Here is a 23,729-nt window from a genome sequence, read left to right as displayed (position 1 = left end):
TAAGTCTAATGAGGGCGTGTTTTCAGATGGATCTTTGCACGCACTGCTAATAGTGACAGCTTTGAAACAAAGGACCTCATTCAGAGCTGCACGCAAAAAGCGAGCGCTCGCTCTGACTGTCCTCCTGGCCGCTTGCTAAGCTGTGGGTGACCACCACCCACAGCTTTTGCGAGCAGAAAGGTGAGGGTCGCGATAGTCGCGACCATCGGGCTTGTGACAAGCCCCTTGTGGTAGGGTCTCGTCTGCCGTAAGTCCCAGTGAGCTTCCGGCTCTAATAGAGCAGGAAGCTCACTACTGACATCACAAGTGATGTCAGTAGGGCCGCCCACAAACGGCAGGCGTTCCTTTAGGAACGCCTCCATTTTTCCAGCCACCCCCCCTCCCCGCCTACAAAACGGGGCGAGCTGTCGATCAACATCAACAGCCACCAACATCAACAGCGGCGCGTGCGCAGTGCCACACCATCGACCCGCTTGCGAGCGGGTCTGAATGAGGGCCAAAGTGTACATAGAGTAACACGGTCCAGCCTCAGAGATGGTTACAACTCAGGACTACACGACCAAATCTGGGTATTTCATTTTGTGCGCGCAATGCGGGACCAATTACAGCCAACTTCCATTCAACTGTCTTCTATATCCAATCTGCCCCCTAGTAAACCACAAATACAAGAACATACATACAGTAACATAAAAGGTGGAGAGAAAACTGTAACTGCATAAAACATAAACAGCTAAAAGCATAAACATAAAACATATACAATGTGTCAGGTTCCCCACCAGCCACCTTAGGGAGATCCCCATCCCACTGTTTTATACCTGTTTGCCGTTTTCTGTGCTGTGGTTATTTTGAAGCTGATCCTCGAGGCTAGTGTCCTCCTTCGGTTTCCAGGCCTCGCCGTTGTTGTTCCCCACAGACGGGGAGGGAGGGACACTCGAGTTAGGCTGAGACTCAGTAGGAGAGCTGGTTTGGGAAAGGCGCCGATGCTCGTCTGCCTTTCTGTCTACGACGAGCAACCGCGTGTCATTTTCTATGGCTTTAATGCGCTGAACCACCTGGGCAAACAAGAGAAGGAGGCGTCGTTAGTGTCATACCACAGTGCAGTGGTTTTATGATCAGTTCTTACTGGAGTCCTATGCAACAGTCTGCAGGACAGCCCCAATATCACAATGCTGTGACCTTGACCCACCCCTCTCTCCAAGTATCAGAATGGTGGGAGAACCTCATTACACCAATACCTACTTGTAAGGTGGCTCCTGTCCCAAATATACCTAACCTGCCCCGTCTTCTTTCTACATGGCAGCATGGCACTGCCTGTGCGATATAAGTTTATATCTCCCAACTCGCCCCCTCTGCTCTGCGCAATATCCGCATCTCTCGCCCACTCATATTACCTCCTTCCATTCCCAGTGACAGAACATACTGTGTATTCTGGGTGCACCCACTCTGTGTAATGCCCTCCCACGCACAATAAGACTTTCCTCTAGTCCAGAGGTTCCCAAACCCCGCCATTCTAGACCTCGTTTTAAGGATATCCATGTTCGAGCACAGGTTCCTTAATTAGTACCTCAGTCAATTTGATTTAACCATCTGGACTCAAGCATGGATATCCCCAAAACCTGGACTGTAATGGCGGAGTTTGGGAACCTCTGCTCTAGTCCACAGCTTCTCAAACTTGGTTCTTAGGACCCCAAACAGTACATATTTTCCAGGTCTCCTCACAGAATCACAAACTGAATAATTAGTTCCACCAGAGGATCTTTTAAAATAGGTCAGTGAGTAATGAATACACCTGTGCACCAGCTGGGTGACCTGCAAATTGTGACTTGTGTGGGGTCCTGAGGACCAAGCTTGAGAACCACTGCTCTAGTCGCCAAACCTTTAAGCGTTCCCTGAAATCTCACCTCTTCAGGCAGCTTATCAAATTCCTGAACCACACACAGTAGCTATGCTAATCAAATTAGCTCCCCTCTACACAGTTCACAGAAAAATTACATGTGTTCTTTTTCACACAACACACTGACGCCAGACTAACACTGCTGTGTGACTGGATCAATACACAAATTGTTGCACTAATCCTCACATATCAAGGTCCTGTTATGCTACTGATTATAAACTTTCTGGCAGGACCCTCTTACTTCTCTGTCTGTCATACCCAGTTATGTTTTATTACTGTGTTTGTTCCTAATTGTAAACTGCGTGCACTATAAAGTATAAATAGGTATGAAGTCATTATGACGACATTCACAATGTCGACATGGACATAATTTGGTTTAGGGTTAGGGCCGTGGTTCTCAAACTCGGTCCTCAGGACCCCACATAGTTCACATTTTCCAGGTCACCCAGCAGGTGCACAGGTTTAGTCATTACTCACTGACACATTTTAAAAGATCTACAGGTGGAGATAATTATTTCACTTGTGATTCTGTGAGGAGACCTGGAAAACATGCACTGTTTGGGGTCCTGAGGGCCGTGTTTGAGAACCTGTGGGTTAGGCCATACTTGCCGACCTTTTTGCTGCTTCCTCCAGGAAAAGGCAGCCAGGACGGCACTGTGGGGGGCGGGGCTCGGCAGAGGTGGGCAGGTCTGGGAACGGCGGGAGGCGGGACTCGGCCGAGGAGGGCAGGTCTGGAGACGTTAACGTTTCTACCGACATTCTGAATGTTGACATTTTGTCAAACAGCCATAAATGTTAACAAATGTGTCATCGGCCTGATTCAGAAAGGATCGCAGTTGCTAATACGCACACAATCGGGCGATTAATTTGCACTGCGCATGCGTAAGCATCGCAGTGCTTGAACTAGACGCCGTGAATGTGACAGAGGCTATGCAGACCCATAGCAAAGTGAAAGACAGGAAGTTTCGTTTGTGGATGGTGACGGGGAGGTGGTCAGGCGAACGCAGGCGTGCCAGTGCGTCTGAACACCGTAGCATGGGCGTGCACAAATTATCCACTACGTAGCCATACGCAGTGTGAGGACTCATAGCGTGCGTGGCTGTTAGAAATTTCTGAGTAAGGTCAGGGCTTGTGCAAGTGTGCTTATGGATCCGATGGTACTCGATTGTACCGATGGTTTTAGTGTTAGCGATGTGAGTATGGGGAAGTGGGCGTCCTTATGTCAGGCTGCAATAGCAATGTGAATACAAACATTTACATAGCAACGCTGATATTAGCAACTGCGTTGCGTGCGTATAAGCAGAATTGCGATCCGTCGTGAATCAGTCCCATAGTCCATTGTCCTTTCTGATCTTAATTAGAAAGTATCAGGATTTAAAAGTGGGGTTTCTGGAGTACCCACCTTACTTCCAACAATCTCTACATGTCTCTCCCAAGTGTCGGCGCATGCAGACGTATCGATGCTTTGCGATGTTACAACAACCCTTGGCATTAATCGTTCAATGCCATGAAAACCTGGCAGGTGCGGGGGGGGGGGGGGGTCATGTTACGCAAAAGCAGCTTTTATTCTAAAAATAAAAAAAAGGTTTAAGAAACGTACGAGTGAACCAATTATTTTTACTATGTATATAGGATAGAGCGCATTTGGCGTAACCATCGTCTTGGTGCTCTCTTAGCGTACGACTCTGTTTACACAAGTTTCATGTGAATAAGAGAACCCCCTCTGGAGGATCCTTAATGTTTAATACACCCATGTTTATTTATGGAAAAAGCTTCTCTTAGGGACAATGATCATTGTTCTACATTGCTGGGCAGGCCGCCCATGTTACAGGTTCCCACTGGTCAAGCTCCTTAATAATAGAACGAGAATTAAGGTGGACAAAAATAAATAAATCTCTGCTCTTTTCCAGAAACGGCTGAAACTTCACGTTACGGTCACTAGTCACAGCTAATTATCACCGCCCCAGCATTACCAGAGGGTGCTCATCCTGACACCGACCAACACAGCTGACGTCATCTTAATTTACTTTATCCGTGTCACAAGTGTTTTTGCTTCACACACCTTATTGCTCACGGCATAGCTATGTCCCAATTGCTTTCACTGGCTGATTATATCTATACAATGAGGATTAGACATACGAGAATGTCAGGTAGGTTGTGCCAGCCAGGAAACTTCTCAGCGATGCCAGTGTTTCACCTACTGTGAAACTGGGTATCATAATCCTATAAACCTCAGCCAGTAACTATTAATGGGACGGTACCCGTGGCATGGTGAGCACAGAAGTCAGCAGATGTTAGAACAGTGCCTCAATTTTAAGAAATGTATACAATTTAGTAAAAAGTATATTGATATATAAAGCCGGGTTTGAGAAAGTCAGTAAAATAAAATAAAAAAAACACTGAGGGGTCTATTTACTAAGCAGTGTTAGGAGACAGAATGAAAAGTGATAAGGTGCCAGCCAATCAGCTCCTAACTGTCATCTCACAGGCTGTGTTTGAAAAATGACAGTTGGGAGCTGATTGGCTGGTACCTTATAACTTTTCACTCTATCTCCTAACACTGCTTAGTAACTAGACCCCTATATGTCTGACGTGTGTGACGCTATAATTTTATTTTTCTCATATCGTGTACCACTGAACAGGAACCATCCATTCGAAGGGCCTGATTCAGAGATGTACGCAATGACGATATTTACGCAGTTACGTGATTATCGGTAAACTGCGCATGCATCAATTGTGACTGACAGGCAGGGAGCTTTTGGGGGAGGTAACGGGAGTGATGAAGAGGTTCACAGCCTGCATCTGCCATCCCGTCTGCAATAAAAATGTCTTCGGGGTCTCAGTTCCCACGACAATTCTGCGCAACCATAGGGTTATTCAGAACCGCCATAATCGAATGATCTGCAAGCGATGCTGCATCTTTGTACATAGATGTTTGGATTTGCAAAGCCACAAGTGGGCGTCTCAATACAAATCCTGGCAGCTGCGACATTTAGCATATTTTTCGTACAGCGACGACGGCGGCGGCATTAGCGTACATCTCTGAGTTGTAATCAGCACAACCACTACAGGCCACAGGGATGAACGCTATAAGCGGGATTGACTGGAACACAAATAAAGCAATCGGTAACATAACTGGAGCACTGTATAAATAGACAGACACAATCAGTTTAAAGGCAGGACAGGTGAGGGAAGGAGCGGACTGACGAAAGCCAAGGACAGTAAGGATGCGTTTGCGCATTTGCAGACAGACGCAGTACGACACAGAGACGTGACTGGTGGATTTTTTTTGTGCTCGTGGGTTTTTCCTATAGCAATTTTTGTTTTCCCTACATGAGAAGCTGAGTTGTATATAAGGAATCGTCGTAATTTACCGCCGGATCCATGCCCAGCGGTTGGAATCCCGACAGCAGCATCCTCGGCAGAGGAGGAAATCCCGATCGTCCAAGGTAAATATTGTCTCACCTAATTCTACTCCCTAACCCTCCCTTAGGGGTGCCTAACCCTAACCTTCCACCCAAGTCCCTAACTCTAATCTCCCCTCTAAGTGTCTAAACCTAACCCCCCTTCCCCGCCGCCTAAACCTAAGTCCCCTCCGGGGGTGCCTATCCCTAACCTTCCCCCCCAGTGCCTAACCCTAATCCCCTCTCTAAGTGCCTAACCCTAAGTCCCCCCCCGGGGGTGCGTAACGCTGACCCCCCCTTCCCCTAGCCTAAACCTAACCTTCCTGGGGGGGTGCCTAACACTAAGTCCCCCCCAGGAACCGTAAACCTAACCCCCCCCCCCCCTCTCACGGCTATCCGCGCTCGGCGTCCCTTCGATCAGGAGTCGGTAAAATGACAGGCGTCTAGAGTTAGACGCCTGTCATTTAACCCTCGCCGGGATTGACCAGGCCCATATGTTACCAATGTCCACCTGAGCCCACCTTGCATTAGTTGCAACATTGCGAAAGGCTGCAATCGCAGTGTTCCCAGTGAAGGTATTTTTGGCGAGCAATTCCAGGGAACTCAGCAACTGCCCCAAAGAATTCATAAGACAACATTAGAAAAACAATATTTGTGTTTATGCGTCTAATGCTGGCAATTATCGGGACGATCCGCCCAATATCGGCCGATCGCCACGATAATTGTAGCATGGGGGGGGCGACCGAGGGTTAAATATTGCTCGGTCGGGCATGCTGGATTGTCCAGCATGCCCGTCCGATGCGATATTTCCCGGGAAACTGTCGGCCGCATCGGGCAGTGTATGCCCAGCGCAGCCGACAGACAGACACTTCCTGTGTTCTTTCCTACGGAAGGAACAGGGAAATGTCTCCTCCCCCGGGGGCGGAGCGCGGATGTCGGGCTATACACTGTGAGATTTCTCTCACAGTGTATGCCGCGGACATCTGCGGCTGGCAGCCGGCCAGATAAAATGTCTGTCGGTCTGACAGACATTTTATCTGGCAGTGTATGCCCAGCATTAGTCTCTAAACGTTGCACAGTGCATGCACAAGCGATTGAGACACAAAGTCCCAGAATGTATTGGGCGGTGACTGGGGGGGTGGCTACTTAGACATACGGAGATGCACCGCCTTATGGGCGTGTTATTGGAGCGTCACAGGCGAGACGCATAACTATTTGCGACCTTAAGATGCTAACCCTGACGAAGAACCTGCGTCTGGCATGGGGCAGGTCAAAGTTTCGATGGCGCGACCGATAGGGGCTGCTAAAGATTTCCAGTCCTTGCACATTCAGACATGAATACAGCTAAAGACGCTTAAGTATTCTCCTGGGTAATAGAACCGCCAGCTCCTTCTTGGACCTCAATCAGACCCGCTCGCAAGCGGGTTGATGGTGGGGCTCGCTACAAACGGGGCGGCTGTCGATGTGGATAGACAGCTCGCCCCGTTTTGTTGGCGGGGTGGCTGGTCAAACGGATGCGTTCCTGAAGGAACGCCTGACGTTTGAGGGCGGCCCTACTGACATCACTCGTGCTGTCAGTAGTGAGCTTCCTGCTCTATTAGAGCCGGAAGCTCACTGGGGCTTGCGGCAGACGAGACCCTACCACAAGGGTCTCGTCGCAAGCCCGATGGTTGCGATAATGACGACCATCACCTGCCCGCTCGCAAAAGCCGTGGATGGTCACCCACAGCTTAGCGAGCGGCCAGGAGGCCGGGTTAGAAAAAAAAAGCGCCCGCCCTGACTCAGAGAGAGCGCTCGCCTCTGAACGAGGTCGCCTCTGAACGAGTGTATATAGATAAAGAACAAAACGCTTAACTAGTCTATCACTGACACAGACAGGTATCCATGTTATTATCATTAAGGCTGTAATTTTAGCCTTACAGGGAAGAATGTGATCTGGGCACCCAGTAAAATCACCAAATTCATCACAATTAAACCTTTCTCTGTTTCTCAGAGGCTTATCTGGTGGAGCGCCAGGACAACCGGGGCAGCTCAATCCTATTACTATGTAGGGATCTGACTCCCAATTTTCAAAGCTCCAAGGTTGCCTGATGTATAAACAGCACCTTGTTCCAGACCAGAGTACAGTGACCTCTCCGCTTTGCACTGGGGAGGGGGGGTGGGGGGGAGCGGAATCAGGCTGCCAAAAATAACAGGAGATTTAAAAACAAGTTAAGAAAATAAAATTATTTCTAGGGCCCAGGACGTGCAGCGACAGGGACAAAAAGCCGAACACAATGTTACACAGAGCTCGGCGATACTGGAAGAGAGCAAACACAATGCCGCACTGATCTCGGCAACAATGACAGAACCAGACACAATTTGACACGGCCTCCTTAACCCTTTCACTGATATTGTTTACAAAACACGCAGCGGGCATGACATCTGCGAGATGATGCCGTTTATAGTACTTTGACACGATGTATTAGAACGGACTTATTATTTAAATTAAGAGGCTATTAAAGTATAAAGTTGATTATTTTAAAGCGCAATGGGGCTCATTTCAAGTCGTGCCCTTGAACGTTCGTAAGCAAGAATAGGCGTAATTGCGTGTACATGTTCAGATGGCGGTTTGGTAGAATGACGGTACAGCCAGGGCGTTCCTTGCATGCATGGAGCAGAAACAGCGGACATTGGGTTTCACCCTACACTACGTTGGAGACTAGCACTAGTGGCTAGAGTTATAGAAGACAAAACACTATGCATAATTAATGTACATTTTCCCTTTAACATTAAGGGCTTTATTCGAAGTCAGACGCAGCAACAAACATGCTCAAAAAATAGCAATATTTCCGCAAACTGCGTATGCGCAGAAGCAAAATTGACAATGTTGTCAGAAACGTCAGCGAGCCTTTTCCCCGGGAGACATTTTATTTATGCAAAGTTTAGAGCGTGATCACAAATGGCCAGACACTAACTCAGAGACGGCAGTGAAGTTTCCTGGGACTGTTATGCGTGCACGCCTAAGCTCACAGCCCGGCATGCTTATGCTAATAGCAGTGCATAGTTTATGCAGAATATTCACTGCAGCCAAACAAACTCCTTGATTGTGTGTAGGTGCCGTGTAACCAGATGCAGCCAAAACGGACAAGGAAGGGAAACATAAGAAGTACACAAGAACGAGGACCCCACAACGCCATATGATTAGCGTTTGGGCCTCTGAGGTTGCATACAATTGAAATATTCCATCTGTCAGCCAGCACATGATGTTGGGCAATGCAGACACTGTGTCAGTGGTTTATTGGAGCGTAAGAGGCGCCATAGTGGAACACGTGTTCTTTATTACTGTCCTACACCACCTGCAAAGATAAGATCACTAGTAACCATCTGGTTTACAAACAGGACTCTCTCTCTACACCAACATCAATGTGGATAGACTATCCTGCCAGTAAAAGCCAACCTTTATCTGGCTCCAAGCTACAGCACAGAACTGGTTAATAAAATGGTGCAAAGATATTACAGGAGTTAGGACCTCATTCAGAGGTCGATAGATGCAAGCGGTCGCTCTGAATGAGGACGGCCACTTGCATCTTGTAGTGCCGCCTCTTAGTCGATCGCTAAGCTGTGGATTACCACCCACAGCTCTAGCGACCGACCAGGGTGATGGTCATCGCGACCATCGGGGCTTGTGACGAGACCCTAAGGTTGGGTCTGGGCACTCGTAAGCCCCAGGGAGCTTCCTGCTCTGATCGAGCAGGTAGCTCCCCACTGACATCACTGCTGATGTCAGTGGGGCCACCCCCAAACAGCAAGCGTTCCTTCGGTAACGTCTCCATTTGGCCGGCCACGCCCCCTGCCCGCCTCCCAAACGGGGCGAGCTGTCACTCACCATCGACAGCTCGCCCCCTTTGGTGCGAGACCCCTAGCGACGGAGCGCCCGTCACTAGCCGGGTCTCACGCATGCGCATGTCGGAGCCGGCTCCGACGTGCGCATGCCCAGTGGGGGTACATCGACCCGGTTGCGAGCGCTGAATGATCCCCTTAATGTAGACAGCATGGTGCAATTCAGACTAATTAATGATAATGGGATAGATTTATTAAAACCCTTAAAAGGGAAAAGTAGAAGTGTTGCCCAGCAACCAATCAGATTCTAGCTATCATTTAACTAATGCAGTCTAGAGAGTAATAGCTAGGAGCTGATTGGTGGATGTGTTGCTATGGGAAACACATCCACTGTTTAATTTCAGAAGTCTTACAAAACCTATCCCAGTATTTACTGCTTGGAGAAAGTTATTAAAATATTCTTAATATTGGCCACATTTATATTGTCCTTAAATATCCTTTAAATAAAAGACTGTAGAATCCAGTTGCCACTAACACAATTGTTCTATACAAGGTAGCCTATGGCAAGGTCTGTTTAAGCTCTGCATCTGACTCTCCTCCCACCCCAGTGATGGGACCTTCACCATACTGGCGATTAGGGAAAACTATTGTAGACTATATCTTGAGATGGGACATCTTTAAGATATATTTAAAAGTTTAAACACTATACTAAAGTGGATTCCCAAAATGCCCCTTTCCCAGAAAGCTTACAATACTCCAGTTGAACAGTGGACAGGGTCAACCTCAGGCGTGGGCAACAGCCCCAGACGTTGACCCGGATGTCTTAATTGCCAAGGTTATGGCAGCTATTTAACCACGTGCCACCATGTATCATAAGGGATTCCGGACACTTTGGATTCTCGACGGGGGAGCTGACCAAGTATGACCTCTGGGTCTATGTAGCCTGTGACACAATTACGTAACCTATGCCGGAATAGCAAATACAGTCTGTAGCCACGGTCTCTTGTAGGAAAGTACAGGCTTTACTCGTTCCCTTACCTGAAAGGGGAATTGTGTGTGACAGACCAGTAGGAGACAGGTGCTAGATATCTAAGTGTCGGCACTGATCAGGAAGATTGCTGATAGACAGGTCTCCTAGGTACCACATGGTACTGGCTACAAACCCGCACACATACGGTACTGCAGCACTCTCAGCCATAGATAACATGGAAGCCTCATCTGGTGACTGACGTTAGCACCGCGGTAGACGAGAACTGTTCCCTGGGTAGCCCTTTAGGAGGGTAATCTGTGACTTAGAAATTGCTGGCTCCTAAGGGGTATATTTACTAAAGTGCAGGTTTTTAGAAGTGGAGTTGTTGCCCATAGCAACCAATCAGATTCTAGCTATTATCTTCTAGAAGGTGCTAGATACATGATAAGTAGAATCTGATTGGTTGCTATGGGCAACAACTCCACTTAGAAAAATTTGCACTTCAGTAAATATACCCCTAAGGCCCATATTCAATTTGAGGCGAAAAGTCCGTATCCGCGATACTTTTTTGCCGATGCCGTAACTTTCGCCTGTTTTGACTTTACTCCGTATTCAATTTGAAAGATTTTCCACCTAGACGGAAAGCCAATGCAATGTAATAGGCGAAAACGTTTCGCCTATGAATAGCAGGCGGAAGAAAAGTGCAGAATTGGATTTTTGCTGTGCAACGTTGCGGGAACCACCCTGCAGCCGTCAGACAGTCCCCCAAAGGTAAACTGTGTAAAAAAAAAAAACACACACTTAAGGACACCCCAAAAAATGACTTTGAAAAAGGGGGCAAAAAAAAATGTTGGGGTGCAAAGTTAAAAACTAGCGAACTTGACTCTGGGGGGGTCCCCAAGTATGCCCCAAGTGTTTTTTTCATTGCAGGTGCTTGCGGAAGGTGGGTTTTTCACAATTTTTTCAACTTTACTTTAGCAACTTTTAAATATGCTGACCCCCATTTTCAAGTACCCCAAATTTGCTGGGATAAGTTATTTTCTGGAGAAAATACTCCTGAATACTATTCTGCACCACTTATACAAACACGCTATTTAGCAGCTATTAAGCCCGTTTAAAAAGACCAAATACCTTCAGCAAGAAAAATCGGGGGGTACCATAGGGAAGCTATTGGGGGGTGTCAGGCTGATTTCCCCAGATCTGACAGTGCTTTCCTGTTCAAGATTTGCCGGGTCCCGTTTTCGCCTACTTTCAAATTGAACACGGCGATACGCGGGCACGCACGCGATACTTTTCCGCCTACAAAACAGGCGAAAAGTCCAGGGAGGCGAAAAAGTATTGTGGGTCCGCTCAAATTGAATACGGCTCAAAGTCTTGGCCCTGGCTACCAGCAGAAATTTGTTCAGCCCTGGTACAATCTGTCCCACTAAAATAATCTTCTCCAGACCCATAATCAGGTAGAGGGCTCAAGTGGTTAATGAGTGTTTCAGGTACGTCCTGTGGGAAACACTGTCTGATGGTCTACTGCAAAAGCCAGTAACATAATTAAATCGTGCAGAGTTTTACTATTTCTAATCAACTGCAGCTCTGGGGAGATAAGAGCTTGGACGGAAACCTAAATTGCTAGCACCGTTTCTGCTCTGGAAATGCACCCTGCAAAAACGAGCCAGCAATCCAATGGGAAATTCGGCAGATGTGGTGTGTGAAAGTGGAAAGATGGAAACCAGCACAGATGTCTGCTAGCACAGCTATACAAGATGTTTTCCAGCGTCTATAGCGATTCTCAGGAGACCAGTGTCATCTCGGGACCAGACTGCTGCGCTAAGCCCTGTAAATAATGCGGTACCTGGAAGGAGACAAATCCAGGGGGTGGAGACACAAATAACCCGAGGGTTGTACGGTGGACACGGATATGGAAGGAAATGACAACCCACATTACGTGTGAAAAAAGCAATAGATAAATCATTACATGGAAGCAATGGTGGTAGGATCTGCACACGCTGCAACAATAAAAATATAGGGGTCTATTTACTAAGCAGTGTTAGGAGACAGAGTGAAAAGTGATAAGGTGCCAGCCAATCAGCTCCCAACTTTCATTTTTCAAACACAGCCTGTGAGATGACAGTTGGTAGCTGATTGGCTGGAACCTTATCACTTTTCACTCTGTCTCCTAACACTGCTTAGTAAATAGACCCCATAATGTTGTATACAGGAGGTTCCCATGGTGCCCATAGACCTCGCAGCACACCATTTCAGATAATCCCATGTCCAATAGTAAAATGCACTTTGTACACTGTTTATCCTGATAGAAAATCTGGAAAACATGGACGGTTGGTTGTATATGAATGCAGGTTCTATCAGGGGTGTAAATTTTCATGGGGGGGAGGGGGGCAAAAGGCCAGTGGCTACTATAGGGCCCGGAGCCCCTTTTTCTCGCGTTTGGTATCTCATTTTACGACAGTTATAACAGTAATTGTAGATATACAAAGATCCCAATCCTATGTTCATTTTCGTCAGTGTTTCTGGGGTTGGTCAACCTCATTTTCATTGTTTATTCTGCTGTAAAAATGTATTTATACATTATCAAATAAATATTATTCATTTTTAACTACCAATTAGTACAATAGCTGTTAGAAAGATAGATACATTCAATTGCTCATCTTAAAAATTAGCATTTTTCATAAGTCATTAACCTTTTTATTATTCAGATTTCATTGACAGCCTAATCTCATTTAATTGGGAGTATTTTTAAATCTATAGTCACCGCCTCACTGGTTATGGTATGTGCTATAAATTTACATTGCTATATCTCATGTTTGTTACTGGACACACCACACAATATTCAGGGTCAAAGTGAATAACTGTTCATCAATCAATACAGGTTATTTATTAAATGTTTATGAACGGAACACGACAACAGTTGGCGAGTTCAAATAAAGCTATTACTGCTTTATTCTCATCTTCGTTTCATTCATCCTCATTGCTTTTGTGTAGAAGTTCAAGGGGGGGGAGCATAGCCTTTGCCCGACCAACAGTAATTATCGGGGAGGGCAACTGCCCCACCCCAGTTCCTACACCACTGGGTTCTATTGAAATACGCTGCTAAACTGCAAATGTTGTGTCTGATTCTGTGTAGCAACACAAAATGTCTGAATTTCGACAGTCCAAAGGTTGACATGGTTATTTGGTCGACCATCATTCTGTAGACATGTATTTAGGTCGGCCGAGCTAAATGGTCGACACCTTCAAAATTCTGTCACATTTTTCAATGAATGGTTAGGTATCGGGGTAGGAGTTAGGTTTAGGGTTACGGCTAGGTTTAGGATAAGGGTTAGGCTAAAATAACAACAACAACAACAACAACAAAAAAGTGTCTGCATTTTAATGTTGACATGTTAACTGTCGACCTTATCAATGTGTCGACCATTTAACCGTGTCAGCCTAAATATAAGTCTACATAAAGATGGTCGACCTTATGACCATGTGGAGCTTTTTAATGTCGACATTCAGAACCAGTCGACCTTCTGAAAGTCGACCTTTTCAGTGTCGATCTTTTATTTCAGCACCCGGACAGACTCAGCATTTGTGTAGAACTACAATGGAGTTGGCGGGCTATACCTCACTAGATATGAACCATTAAAAAATGTTTTACTCGCGCACTGCCTTCTCATACCGCTTTTATACATAAATTACAGGTCTGACCCGGTATTTAGCCGGCGCCGACCCAGGAAATTCCCGAGTCGTCGCCGTTCACATCTGCAGTGACCTGGCTCTTCCAATATGGAAGTGGACGCTCCAGGTCATCGTGACCCGGATTGCGCCCTTTACACTGCAGGTGTACATGGGTTATTCCTGTGTTAAACCCTGCAAGTTACCTGGGCTGGATTGGCGGGTCACTTCACCCAGGAATCCAACCCTGTCCCCTTTTACACCAAGGAGCTACCCGGGTTACCCCTGCAATAACCTGAGTTTTAGCTCTGGTGTAAAAGGGGTATCATTGTGCACAGACGCGTTTCTAAGTGCATGCGTTATTTCTGGTATTTGCAAATAGATCAATCTGCGTCTGGAGTTGCGTTTTGCGGATACTCTGGAAAATGCACGAGCTGGAGACAGAAAACATGACGCAATACAGCCAGACCTACTTCCACTTAATACCACCCCCTTCGTTCAATTACACTTTTAAGTTTCTCACTTAAATACTCCTCAGTTTAGCCTGATTTAGGGGTTAGGCAACATCCAATAGCACATCGGCTGTTGTGGAACTACACATCCCAGCATGCCCTGTCACATTTTCAGCATACCTAATAGCAAAACTGTGCCAGGGCATAATAGGATGTGTTCCACAACAGCTGGAGGGACTCTTGTTGCCTACCCCGGGTTTAGATTAATTGTGTCACTCTGTGTCTTTGAGTTTGTACTTTGCAAGGCTCTAAGCCAGGGGTCTTCAACTTTGGCCCTCCAGCTGCTGTGGAACTACACATCCCAGCATGCACTGCAACCTTTTTGATATAACAGCATGCTAAAACTATGGCAGTGCATGCTGGGATGTGTAGTTCCACAGCAGCTGGGGGGCCAAGGTTGAAGACCCCTGCTCTAAGCAAACCTAGCAATGTGCTTCCCTGCAAAACTGTAATTTGGAAGGTAAAAAATCCCATGACAAGTGTAGAAACATGGATGGGTTTTCAGCATCCGAGACCTTCCAGAAAATTCTATCCATTTGCTGAGTGGAAATAGATGTGTGCCAATCCCTTAAAGAGGAACATTTCCCTCAAAGTGCCTTTTCCAGCCAGCCTGCCAAACGATTCAATCTGCAACATTTAATCTCATTTTCTCACTGAAGTGAACACTTGGTTGTCTAATCAGTAATTAGCAACAAATGTCCCAATCTGCTAAACTCCTCTCATCAAACATGGCGAGGTTTTCCCAGCCGGAAAACGCCATCTTGTTCCGTAAACCATGCATTAGGTACATTAACGCAAATGTCCCAAATATCCATTGCACTGTACTTTCAGAAATGACCTTATTGATTACTTACTGATTAAATTGCAATTTATCAAGCCTCGATTTTGTTAATGATTCCCTGCCCATACAATTTACATGTCCTTGGCTACATACGTCAAATATAAGTGTAGATCACATGACTTGCCAATGTCCCTGTGTAATATACACAGCTGGGTCAATAATTCTAGGATCAATAACTGTTTTAGATTTCTCTGTATATTCAAATACTGAATCATTTCAATCTCCATACTGTCTAATTTACAGCCTAAGCTGTCAGCCGTGAAAGGGTATTAACATGAGAAAGTGTAAATAAAATACATGTTGTAATAATTACGCTGACATACAAGCCTGTGCTTCAAGCAATGTTGGTTAAAGGATTTTATTGATATGAAGTTACAGCAAGGGGCGGGTATATTTACTAAAGTCTGGGTTTATAGAAGTTGAGTTGTTGCCCATAGCAACCAATCAGATTTATTATCATTTATCTAGCATCTTCTAGAAGATAATAGCTAGAATCTGATTCGTTGCTATGGGCAACACCTCCACTTCTATAAACCCGCACTTTAGTAAACATACCCCCAAAACTCTTAGCAGGCCACGGTTTCAATGGAAATTGCCAGACGCAGTGTGTGCAAGAGTGCTGGAACCCAGATCCAATATTTGCTTTCATTTGCTAATCTGTGCTACAAAAACAGCATAAACTGAGTGGTCGCTATCGGTTACAGCACATGTGCACCAAGTTATTGCATAAGCCTCTGTAACCTAAAATCTATACTCCCGGATTATGTTGACTGCTTCTTTTTTGACGTGTGCCCACTTTTATTATAAAATGATTGCACGTTCACTGGATACGTTTTCTAAAAGACCAAGCGTAAGGAAATCCATTGTATGTGTCAGGACTGTTTTCTGGGTATGCAGTCGGGAAGCCGGCGGACCTAATCCCGACAGCCGGCTTCCCGACTGCTTTATCCTGGCGAGGGTTAAATGACAGACGTCTAAATCTAGATGCCTGTCATTTTACCTACGCCGGGCGGGAGAATGGCGCCCGGCATCCCAATCGAAGTTAATGTAACCCTAGAAATCCCATTACTATTGAGCTTATCCCTTCCTGGTGATGTTGCTTTAGTGAGCATATATTTATTACTGATTAGGTAATTAGCTGATGCTGGTTCAGTTATCTGGCAATGTAAGGTGGTTAGGACAGGGGTATGTAGATGTACCAGCCGGTGATTATTACATAACAGTACAGGACCATAGCAAGGAGTGAGCCATCCTAGGGGGCAGCACGGTCACTAACCTGATGGCAATCCCTCCACACTGATTTACATTGCAGGGTGCCTGGAGAGGGTCCCTGTTTTCACTTGAATAATAGTATATTTCCCTTGTTAGGATTCGGGCTCCGATAAGAGCTGCCTGTGCCGGTAGAGAGCTGGAAGCAGGGTGACAGCTAACGTTTACACTATCATCCTGCTTCCGGGTTTGGCGTAAAATCTGCGCTACAGTAATAACTTCAGATAGCGTTAGCGTCCGAAATGCTTTGTAAATCTGACAGTTTAGCAGACCCAAGAGAAACCTATTGGAGATATCTGTTGTGGTCTGTACTTCTTAATCCTGGGGATCGTTACTATTTGGGGTACCCCCCGCAAATATTCTTTAATAATTATGTGATTTTACCTGGAGGGGAGCACGTGAAGTGTCTCTGGCTCATCTTCTCCCCATTGTCGGGTATAGATAATGCTACCATGGGGATGTGGTCATATGACCTGCGGAATCCCGACAGCGGAATGCCGGCTAGGGATTTATGATAGGCGCCGAAATACCAACGCCGGAACGCAGAGGACGCCATCCCCAACAAAGGGAAGTCCGGGGCACCCTTAGCGTTAGTTGTGGGGGGGGGGTGAGGTTAGGATTAGGAAATCTAGCGGGGATAGGGATAGATTTGGGGGGGAGATTATGGTTAGGCACCCCTAGGGGAGAGGGTTAGGGTTAGGCACCCCCAGGGAGAGGTTAGGGTTAGGCACCCCCACGGGAGTGTTAGGTTTAGAGAGCGGGAAGGGGGGGTTAGTGTTAGGCACCCCAGGGGGTAGGTTAGGGTTAGGCACCCCCACGGGAGTGTTAGGTTTAGAGAGTGGTAAGGGGGGGTTAGTGTTAAGCACTACTAACCTACTCCCTGTTACCCCAGGGAGTAGGTTAGGGTTAGGCACCACTAAGGGACGGTTAGGGGGAGACAGGGGAGGTTAGGGTACTTACCTGCCCCTGTCGGGATCTTGATTCTGTCGGGCATCCGCTGTCAGGATTTGAACTGGCGGCTAAACCGTAAATACCATTCCGCCACCATGATATCCATAGAAGTCTAAGAGAGGGCGGCGTAAAGGGCTCTCCATTTTGGCAGGAGATTTGGCTTATCTCTGCTTCATAAATAGGCTACTTGGCTGCGCAGGTTTTTATTCTGCATGTTACCACAGCCAGAGATCCTCAGGACGTTTGCTGTCTAGGGGGGACATGAGGACCAGATTTGGATAACACTAGTAGAGAGCAAGGAGGGCTCAGTTACATTGGGATGAGCGTATACAGTCATAGAGATCAGAATACAAGGACAAATACCTCTGCTCAGTATATAAACAACATAACTACTGGAGTTAGTATATAGTATTTATATTAATATGTTCACACCTCCAGCAGAGAGAGTATAAGGGCATTACATAATATACGTATTTCAATATAGGTGACTCAGTACTGGACAGATCAGTACAGCTTCAGCTGTCAGTGTATAAGAGCAGTAATAGTAGTACTATATATTATTATAGGTGGCCCAGTACGGGATAAGTCAATATATACAGTATATATAGTATTGATATCAATGTACACAGCTCCAGCAGTGAGTGTACAGTATAAGGGTAGTACATAGTACTATGTATATTACTATAGGTGGCTCACTACAGAACAGGTCAGTATATAAAGTGGGTGTACATAATTATATTATTACTGGTGTACAGAGATATATCAGTGTACACAGTACTAGCAGTGAGTGTATCAGGCAGTACATATATATCACTATAATAGGTGGCTGAGTACAGGACAGGTCACTATATATAGTATATAGATCAGTGTACACAGCGCTAGCAGTGAGTGTATAAGGCAGTACATATAGTACTATATATCACTATTATAGGTGGCTGAGTACAGGACAGGTCACTATATATAGTATATAGATCAGTGTACACAGCGCTAGCAGTGAGTGTATAAGGCAGTACATATAGTACTATATATCACTATAATAGGTGGCTGAGTACAGGACAGGTCACTATATATAGTATATAGATCAGTGTACACAGCGCTAGCAGTGAGTGTATAAGGCAGTACATATAGTACTATATATCACTATAATAGGTGGCTGAGTACAGGACAGGTCACTATATATAGTATATAGATCAGTGTACACAGCGCTAGCAGTGTGTGTATAAGGCAGTACATATAGTACTATATATCACTATTATAGGTGGCTGAGTACAGGACAGGTCACTATATATAGTATATAGATCAGTGTACACAGCGCTAGCAGTGAGTGTATAAGGCAGTACATATAGTACTATATATCACTATTATAGGTGGCTGAGTACAGGACAGGTCACTATATATAGTATATAGATCAGTGTACACAGCGCTAGCAGTGAGTGTATAAGGCAGTACATATAGTACTATATATCACTATAATAGGTGGCTGAGTACAGGACAGGTCACTATATATAGTATATAGATCAGTGTACACAGCGCTAGCAGTGAGTGTATAAGGCAGTACATATAGTACTATATATCACTATAATAGGTGGCTGAGTACAGGACAGGTCACTATATATAGTATATAGATCAGTGTACACAGCGCTAGCAGTGAGTGTATCAGGCAGTACATATAGTACTATATATCACTATAATAGGTGGCTGAGTACAGGACAGGTCACTATATATAGTATATAGATCAGTGTACACAGCGCTAGCAGTGAGTGTATAAGGCAGTACATATAGTACTATATATCACTATTATAGGTGGCTGAGTACAGGACAGGTCACTATATATAGTATATAGATCAGTGTACACAGCGCTAGCAGTGAGTGTATAAGGCAGTACATATAGTACTATATATCACACTATAATAGGTGGCTGAGTACAGGACAGGTCACTATATAGTATATAGATCAGTGTACACAGCGCTAGCAGTGAGTGTATAAGGCAGTACATATAGTACTATATATCACTATAATAGGTGGCTGAGTACAGGACAGGTCAGTCTATATAGTATATAGATCAGTGTACACAGCGCTAGCAGTGAGTGTATCAGGCAGTACATATATATCACTATAATAGGTGGCTGAGTACAGGACAGGTCAGTCTATATAGTATATAGATCAGTGTACAAAGCGCTAGCAGTGAGTGTATCAGGCAGTACATATAGTACTATATATCACTATTATAGGTGGCTGAGTACAGGACAGGTCACTATATAGTATATAGATCAGTGTACACAGCGCTAGCAGTGAGTGTATCAGGCAGTACATATAGTACTATATATCACACTATAATAGGTGGCTGAGTACAGGACAGGTCACTATATAGTATATAGATCAGTGTACACAGCGCTAGCAGTGAGTGTATAAGGCAGTACATATAGTACTATATATCACTATAATAGGTGGCTGAGTACAGGACAGGTCACTATATATAGTATATAGATCAGTGTACACAGCGCTAGCAGTGAGTGTATATGTCACTATAGGTGGCTGAGCACAGGACAGTATATACAGTATACATAGATCAGTGTGTATAAGGCCAGTACATGGTACTATACAGGTAGGTCAGAATATATATATTAGTCAGTATACAGTATATACTGTACAATATCAGTGTACACAGTGCTAGCAGTTACTGTATATGTCACTATAGGTGGCTGAGCACAGGACAGTATATACAGTATACATAGATCAGTGTGTATAAGGCCAGTACATGGTACTATACAGGTAGGTCAGAATATATACATCAGTCAGTATACAGTATATACTGTACAATATCAGAGTACACAGTGCTAGCAGCGAGTGTATAAGGGCACACTATATATAATATTACACAGGTACACAGCTCAGTTACCTGGTGGTGAGTCTCTTTTTCCACGTTCTCCCCGTTGACTTCCAGCACCCGGTCTCCAGCCTTTAGCCCGGCGATCTCAGCCGGGGAGCCGGGCTCCACTTTGCGGATGTACTGGCCGATCTTGTTCTTCTCTCCGTGCAGGTGGAAGCCGTATCCCTGCTCCCCTTTCTGTATGTGACACAGCCGGGGCTGCAGCCGCTCCTGGGCCATGGTACAGCGGGTGAGGGGCACAGGCAGAGGGGGGCTCGGGTCACTGGCAGGGCTCAGTGCAGCACAGGGGGCATGGTGACCCGGGCAGGGTGAGGGCTGTGCTGCGGGGTTAGGTACAGCAGCTGCCCTCCTGTGTGGATGGATGATGCAGCTCTGGCCGGCAGGGATATTCCTGAGTCCTGACTTCTGCACAGAGGAGCTGACTCGCTGGCTCCGGCTCCCCTGCCCTGTCTCCGGCACAGCTCCTCCCTCCGGCACTCTCTCACTCTGGCTCTGGCTTGTGTTTCACTAGCAAACAAGAAAAAGCCACAGAGATGCTGCTCTGGCACCTCCCTCTGATACAACCTGGAATCTTCCAGACTGGGGGGTCTGGGGGCTGCACAGATGTGGGGGGCACAGCAGGCAGATATAAGGCACACAGATGGGGCACAGTAGGCAGATATAGGGCACACAGATGTGGGGACACTGCACAGATGGGGTAAAGCAGGCAGATGTAGCGTACAAATGTGAGGGCACAGCAGACAGACATAGGGCACATATGTGGGGCACAGCAGGCATGGACACTGTACAGATGTGAGGGCACAGCAGGCAGATATAAGGCACACAGATGTGGGGGACACAGCAGGCAGATATAAGGCACACAGATGTGGGGCACAGCATACAGATATAGGGCACACAGATGTGGGGCACAGCATACAGATATAGGGCACACAGATGGGGCACAGCAGGCAGATATAAGGCACACAGATGTGGGAGAACAGCAGGCAGATATAGGGCACACAGATGTGGGGGCACAGCAGGCAGATATAAGGCACACAGATGGGGCACAGCAGGCAGATATAAGGCACACAGATGTTGGGGCACAGCAGACAGATATAGGGCACACAGATGTGGGGGGCACAGCAGACAGATATAAGGCACACAGATGTGGGGGCACAGCAGGCAGATATAAGGCACACAGATGTGGGGGCACAGCAGACAGATATAGGGCACACAGATGTGGGGGCACAGCAGGCAGATATAAGACACACAGATGGGGCACAGCAGGCAGATTTAAGGCACACAGATTTGGGGTCACAGCAGGCAGATATAAGGCACACAGATGTGGGGGCACAGCAGACAGATATAGGGCACACAGATGTGGGGGCACAGCAGGCAGATATAAGGCACACAGATGGGGCACAGCAGGCAGATATAAGGCATCAGATGTGGGGCACAGCAGGCAGATATAAGGCACACAGATGTGGGGGCACTGCACAGATGGGGTAAAGCAGGCAGATGTAGCGTACAGATGTGAGGGCACAGCAGACAGACATAGGGCACAGATGTGGGGCACAGCAGGCATGGACACTGTACAGATGTGAGGGCACAGCAGGCAGACATAGGGCACAGCAGGCTTGGACACTTTACAGATGTGAGGGCACAGCAGGCAGACAGGGCACAGATGTGGGGCACAGGAGGCAGACATAGGGCGCAGATGTGAGAGCACAGCAGGCAGGGGCCACAGGGTATAGATGTGGGGGGCACAACATGCAGGGACACTGTACAGATATGGGGGTATAACAGGCAGAGGGCACATATGTGGGGACACAGCAGACAGGGACACTTCACAGATGTGGGGGCACAGCAGGCAGACATAGGGTGCAGATATGGGGGGCATAGCAGGCAGGGACACTGCACAGATGTGGGGCACAGCAGATAGGAATAGTGCACAGATGAGGGGGCACAGCAGACAGGGACACTATATAGATGTTGGGGGACAGCAGGTAGGGATACTGCACACATGTGGGGCACAGCAGGTAGGGATACTGCACACATGTGGGGCACAGCAGGTAGGGATACTGCACACATGTGGGGCACAGCAGGTAGGGATACTGCACACATGTGGGACACAGCAGGTAGGGACACTGCACAGATGTGAGGGGGCACAGCAGGCTGGAATAGTGCATAGATGAGGGGGCTCAGCAGGCAGGAATAATTTACATATGTGGGAGCACAGCAGATAGGACCAGTGCACAGATGTTGGGGTACAGCAAGCAAATCACTGCACAGATATGGGACACAGCAGGCTTGAACCCTGCACAGATGTGGGGGCACTTCAGGCAGGAACAGTGCGCAAATGTGGGGGCACAGTAGTGAGGCATATGGCACAGTAGGCAGGAATACTGTACAGATGTGGGGACACAGCAGGCAGATATAGGACACAGATGTGGGGGCACAGCAGACATGAACATTGCAAAGTTGTGGGGGCACGTCAGGCAGCGACAGTGCACAGATGTGGGGGCAAAGCGAGCAGATATAGGGCACACGTGTGGGCACAGCAGGCAGGTACACTGCACAGATGTAGCGTACATCAGGCAGAGACAGTGCACAGATGTGGGGACACAGCAGGCATAAACACTGTACAGATGTGGGGCACAGCAAACATTAACACTTCGCAGATGTGGGGGCATATCCGTCAGGGACAGTGCACAGATGTGGGGGCACAACAGACGGACACCGCACAAATGTTGGGGTACATCAGGCAGGGACAGTGCACAGATGTGGGGGCACAGAACAGTGCACAGATGTGAGGGCACAGAATTCAGGATTAGTGTTCATACAGTTATACCCCTTTTACACCTAAATTCCGGGTCTGACCCGGAGTTGGAACAAAGTTCCTATCCGGATCAGACCCGGAATTTTGCCGGCGCTGACTCGGGATATTCCCGAGTCAGCGCCGCTCACACCGCAGTCGGGTCTGCATAGACCCGGCTATTGCGGAGTGAAAGTGGACGCTTGTAGATGACGTCATCTCCAAGCGCCACTGAAGCCGGGCCAATCGGCCGGCTAGCAGCGCACTCCAGGTCTTCGTGACCCGGAGTGCGCTGTTCCCATAGCAGGGTTTCACGGGCTACGCCCGTGTTAAACCCTGCTAGTTACCTGGGTTGGATTGCCGGGTCACTCGACCCGGCGATCCAACCCTCTCCCCTTTTACACCGGGGAGCTGCCCGGGTTAACCCTTCAAAAACCCGGGTTTTAGCTCCGGTGTAAAAGGGGTATTAGGTGCATAAATATTGGGACATTGACAGAATTTTCATATTTTGGCCTCTATTCACCACCACAATGGCTTTGAAATGAAACAAACAAGATGTGCTTTAACTGCAGACTTTCAGATTTAATTTGAGGGTAATTACATCCAAATCAGATGAACGGTGTAGGAATTACAACAGTTTCTTTCTGTGCATCCCACTTTTTAACGGGCCAAAAGTAATGGGACTATCAACTCAAAAGCTATTTCATGGACAG

At 46.8% G+C, this 23,729-nt stretch overlaps 1 protein-coding gene across 1 annotated transcript in view; it reads right to left on the bottom strand.

Moving 5' to 3' along the window:
* Nucleotides 1-20,707, bottom strand: part of NHERF2 (NHERF family PDZ scaffold protein 2) — a 100,642-nt gene extending 79,935 nt beyond the window's left edge. Inside the window, exons 1-2 of the mRNA XM_088464761.1 lie at nt 20,232-20,707; nt 816-1,052 (exon numbers count right to left, since the gene is read on the bottom strand). Of these exons, the coding sequence (XP_088320887.1) occupies nt 816-1,052; nt 20,232-20,441 (447 nt within the window). The 5' untranslated portion in view covers nt 20,442-20,707. The remainder of the gene's footprint in view (nt 1-815; nt 1,053-20,231) is intronic.
* Nucleotides 20,708-23,729: the final 3,022 nt, after the last annotated feature.

This window comes from Taudactylus pleione, unplaced genomic scaffold (genome assembly GCF_031769625.1).
Source record: "Taudactylus pleione unplaced genomic scaffold, aTauple2 ptg000061l, whole genome shotgun sequence".
Taxonomy (NCBI): Eukaryota; Metazoa; Chordata; class Amphibia; order Anura; family Myobatrachidae; genus Taudactylus; species Taudactylus pleione.
The sequence above is the reverse complement of the archived record's forward strand: the minus strand, read 5'-3'. Positions and strand labels throughout refer to the sequence as shown.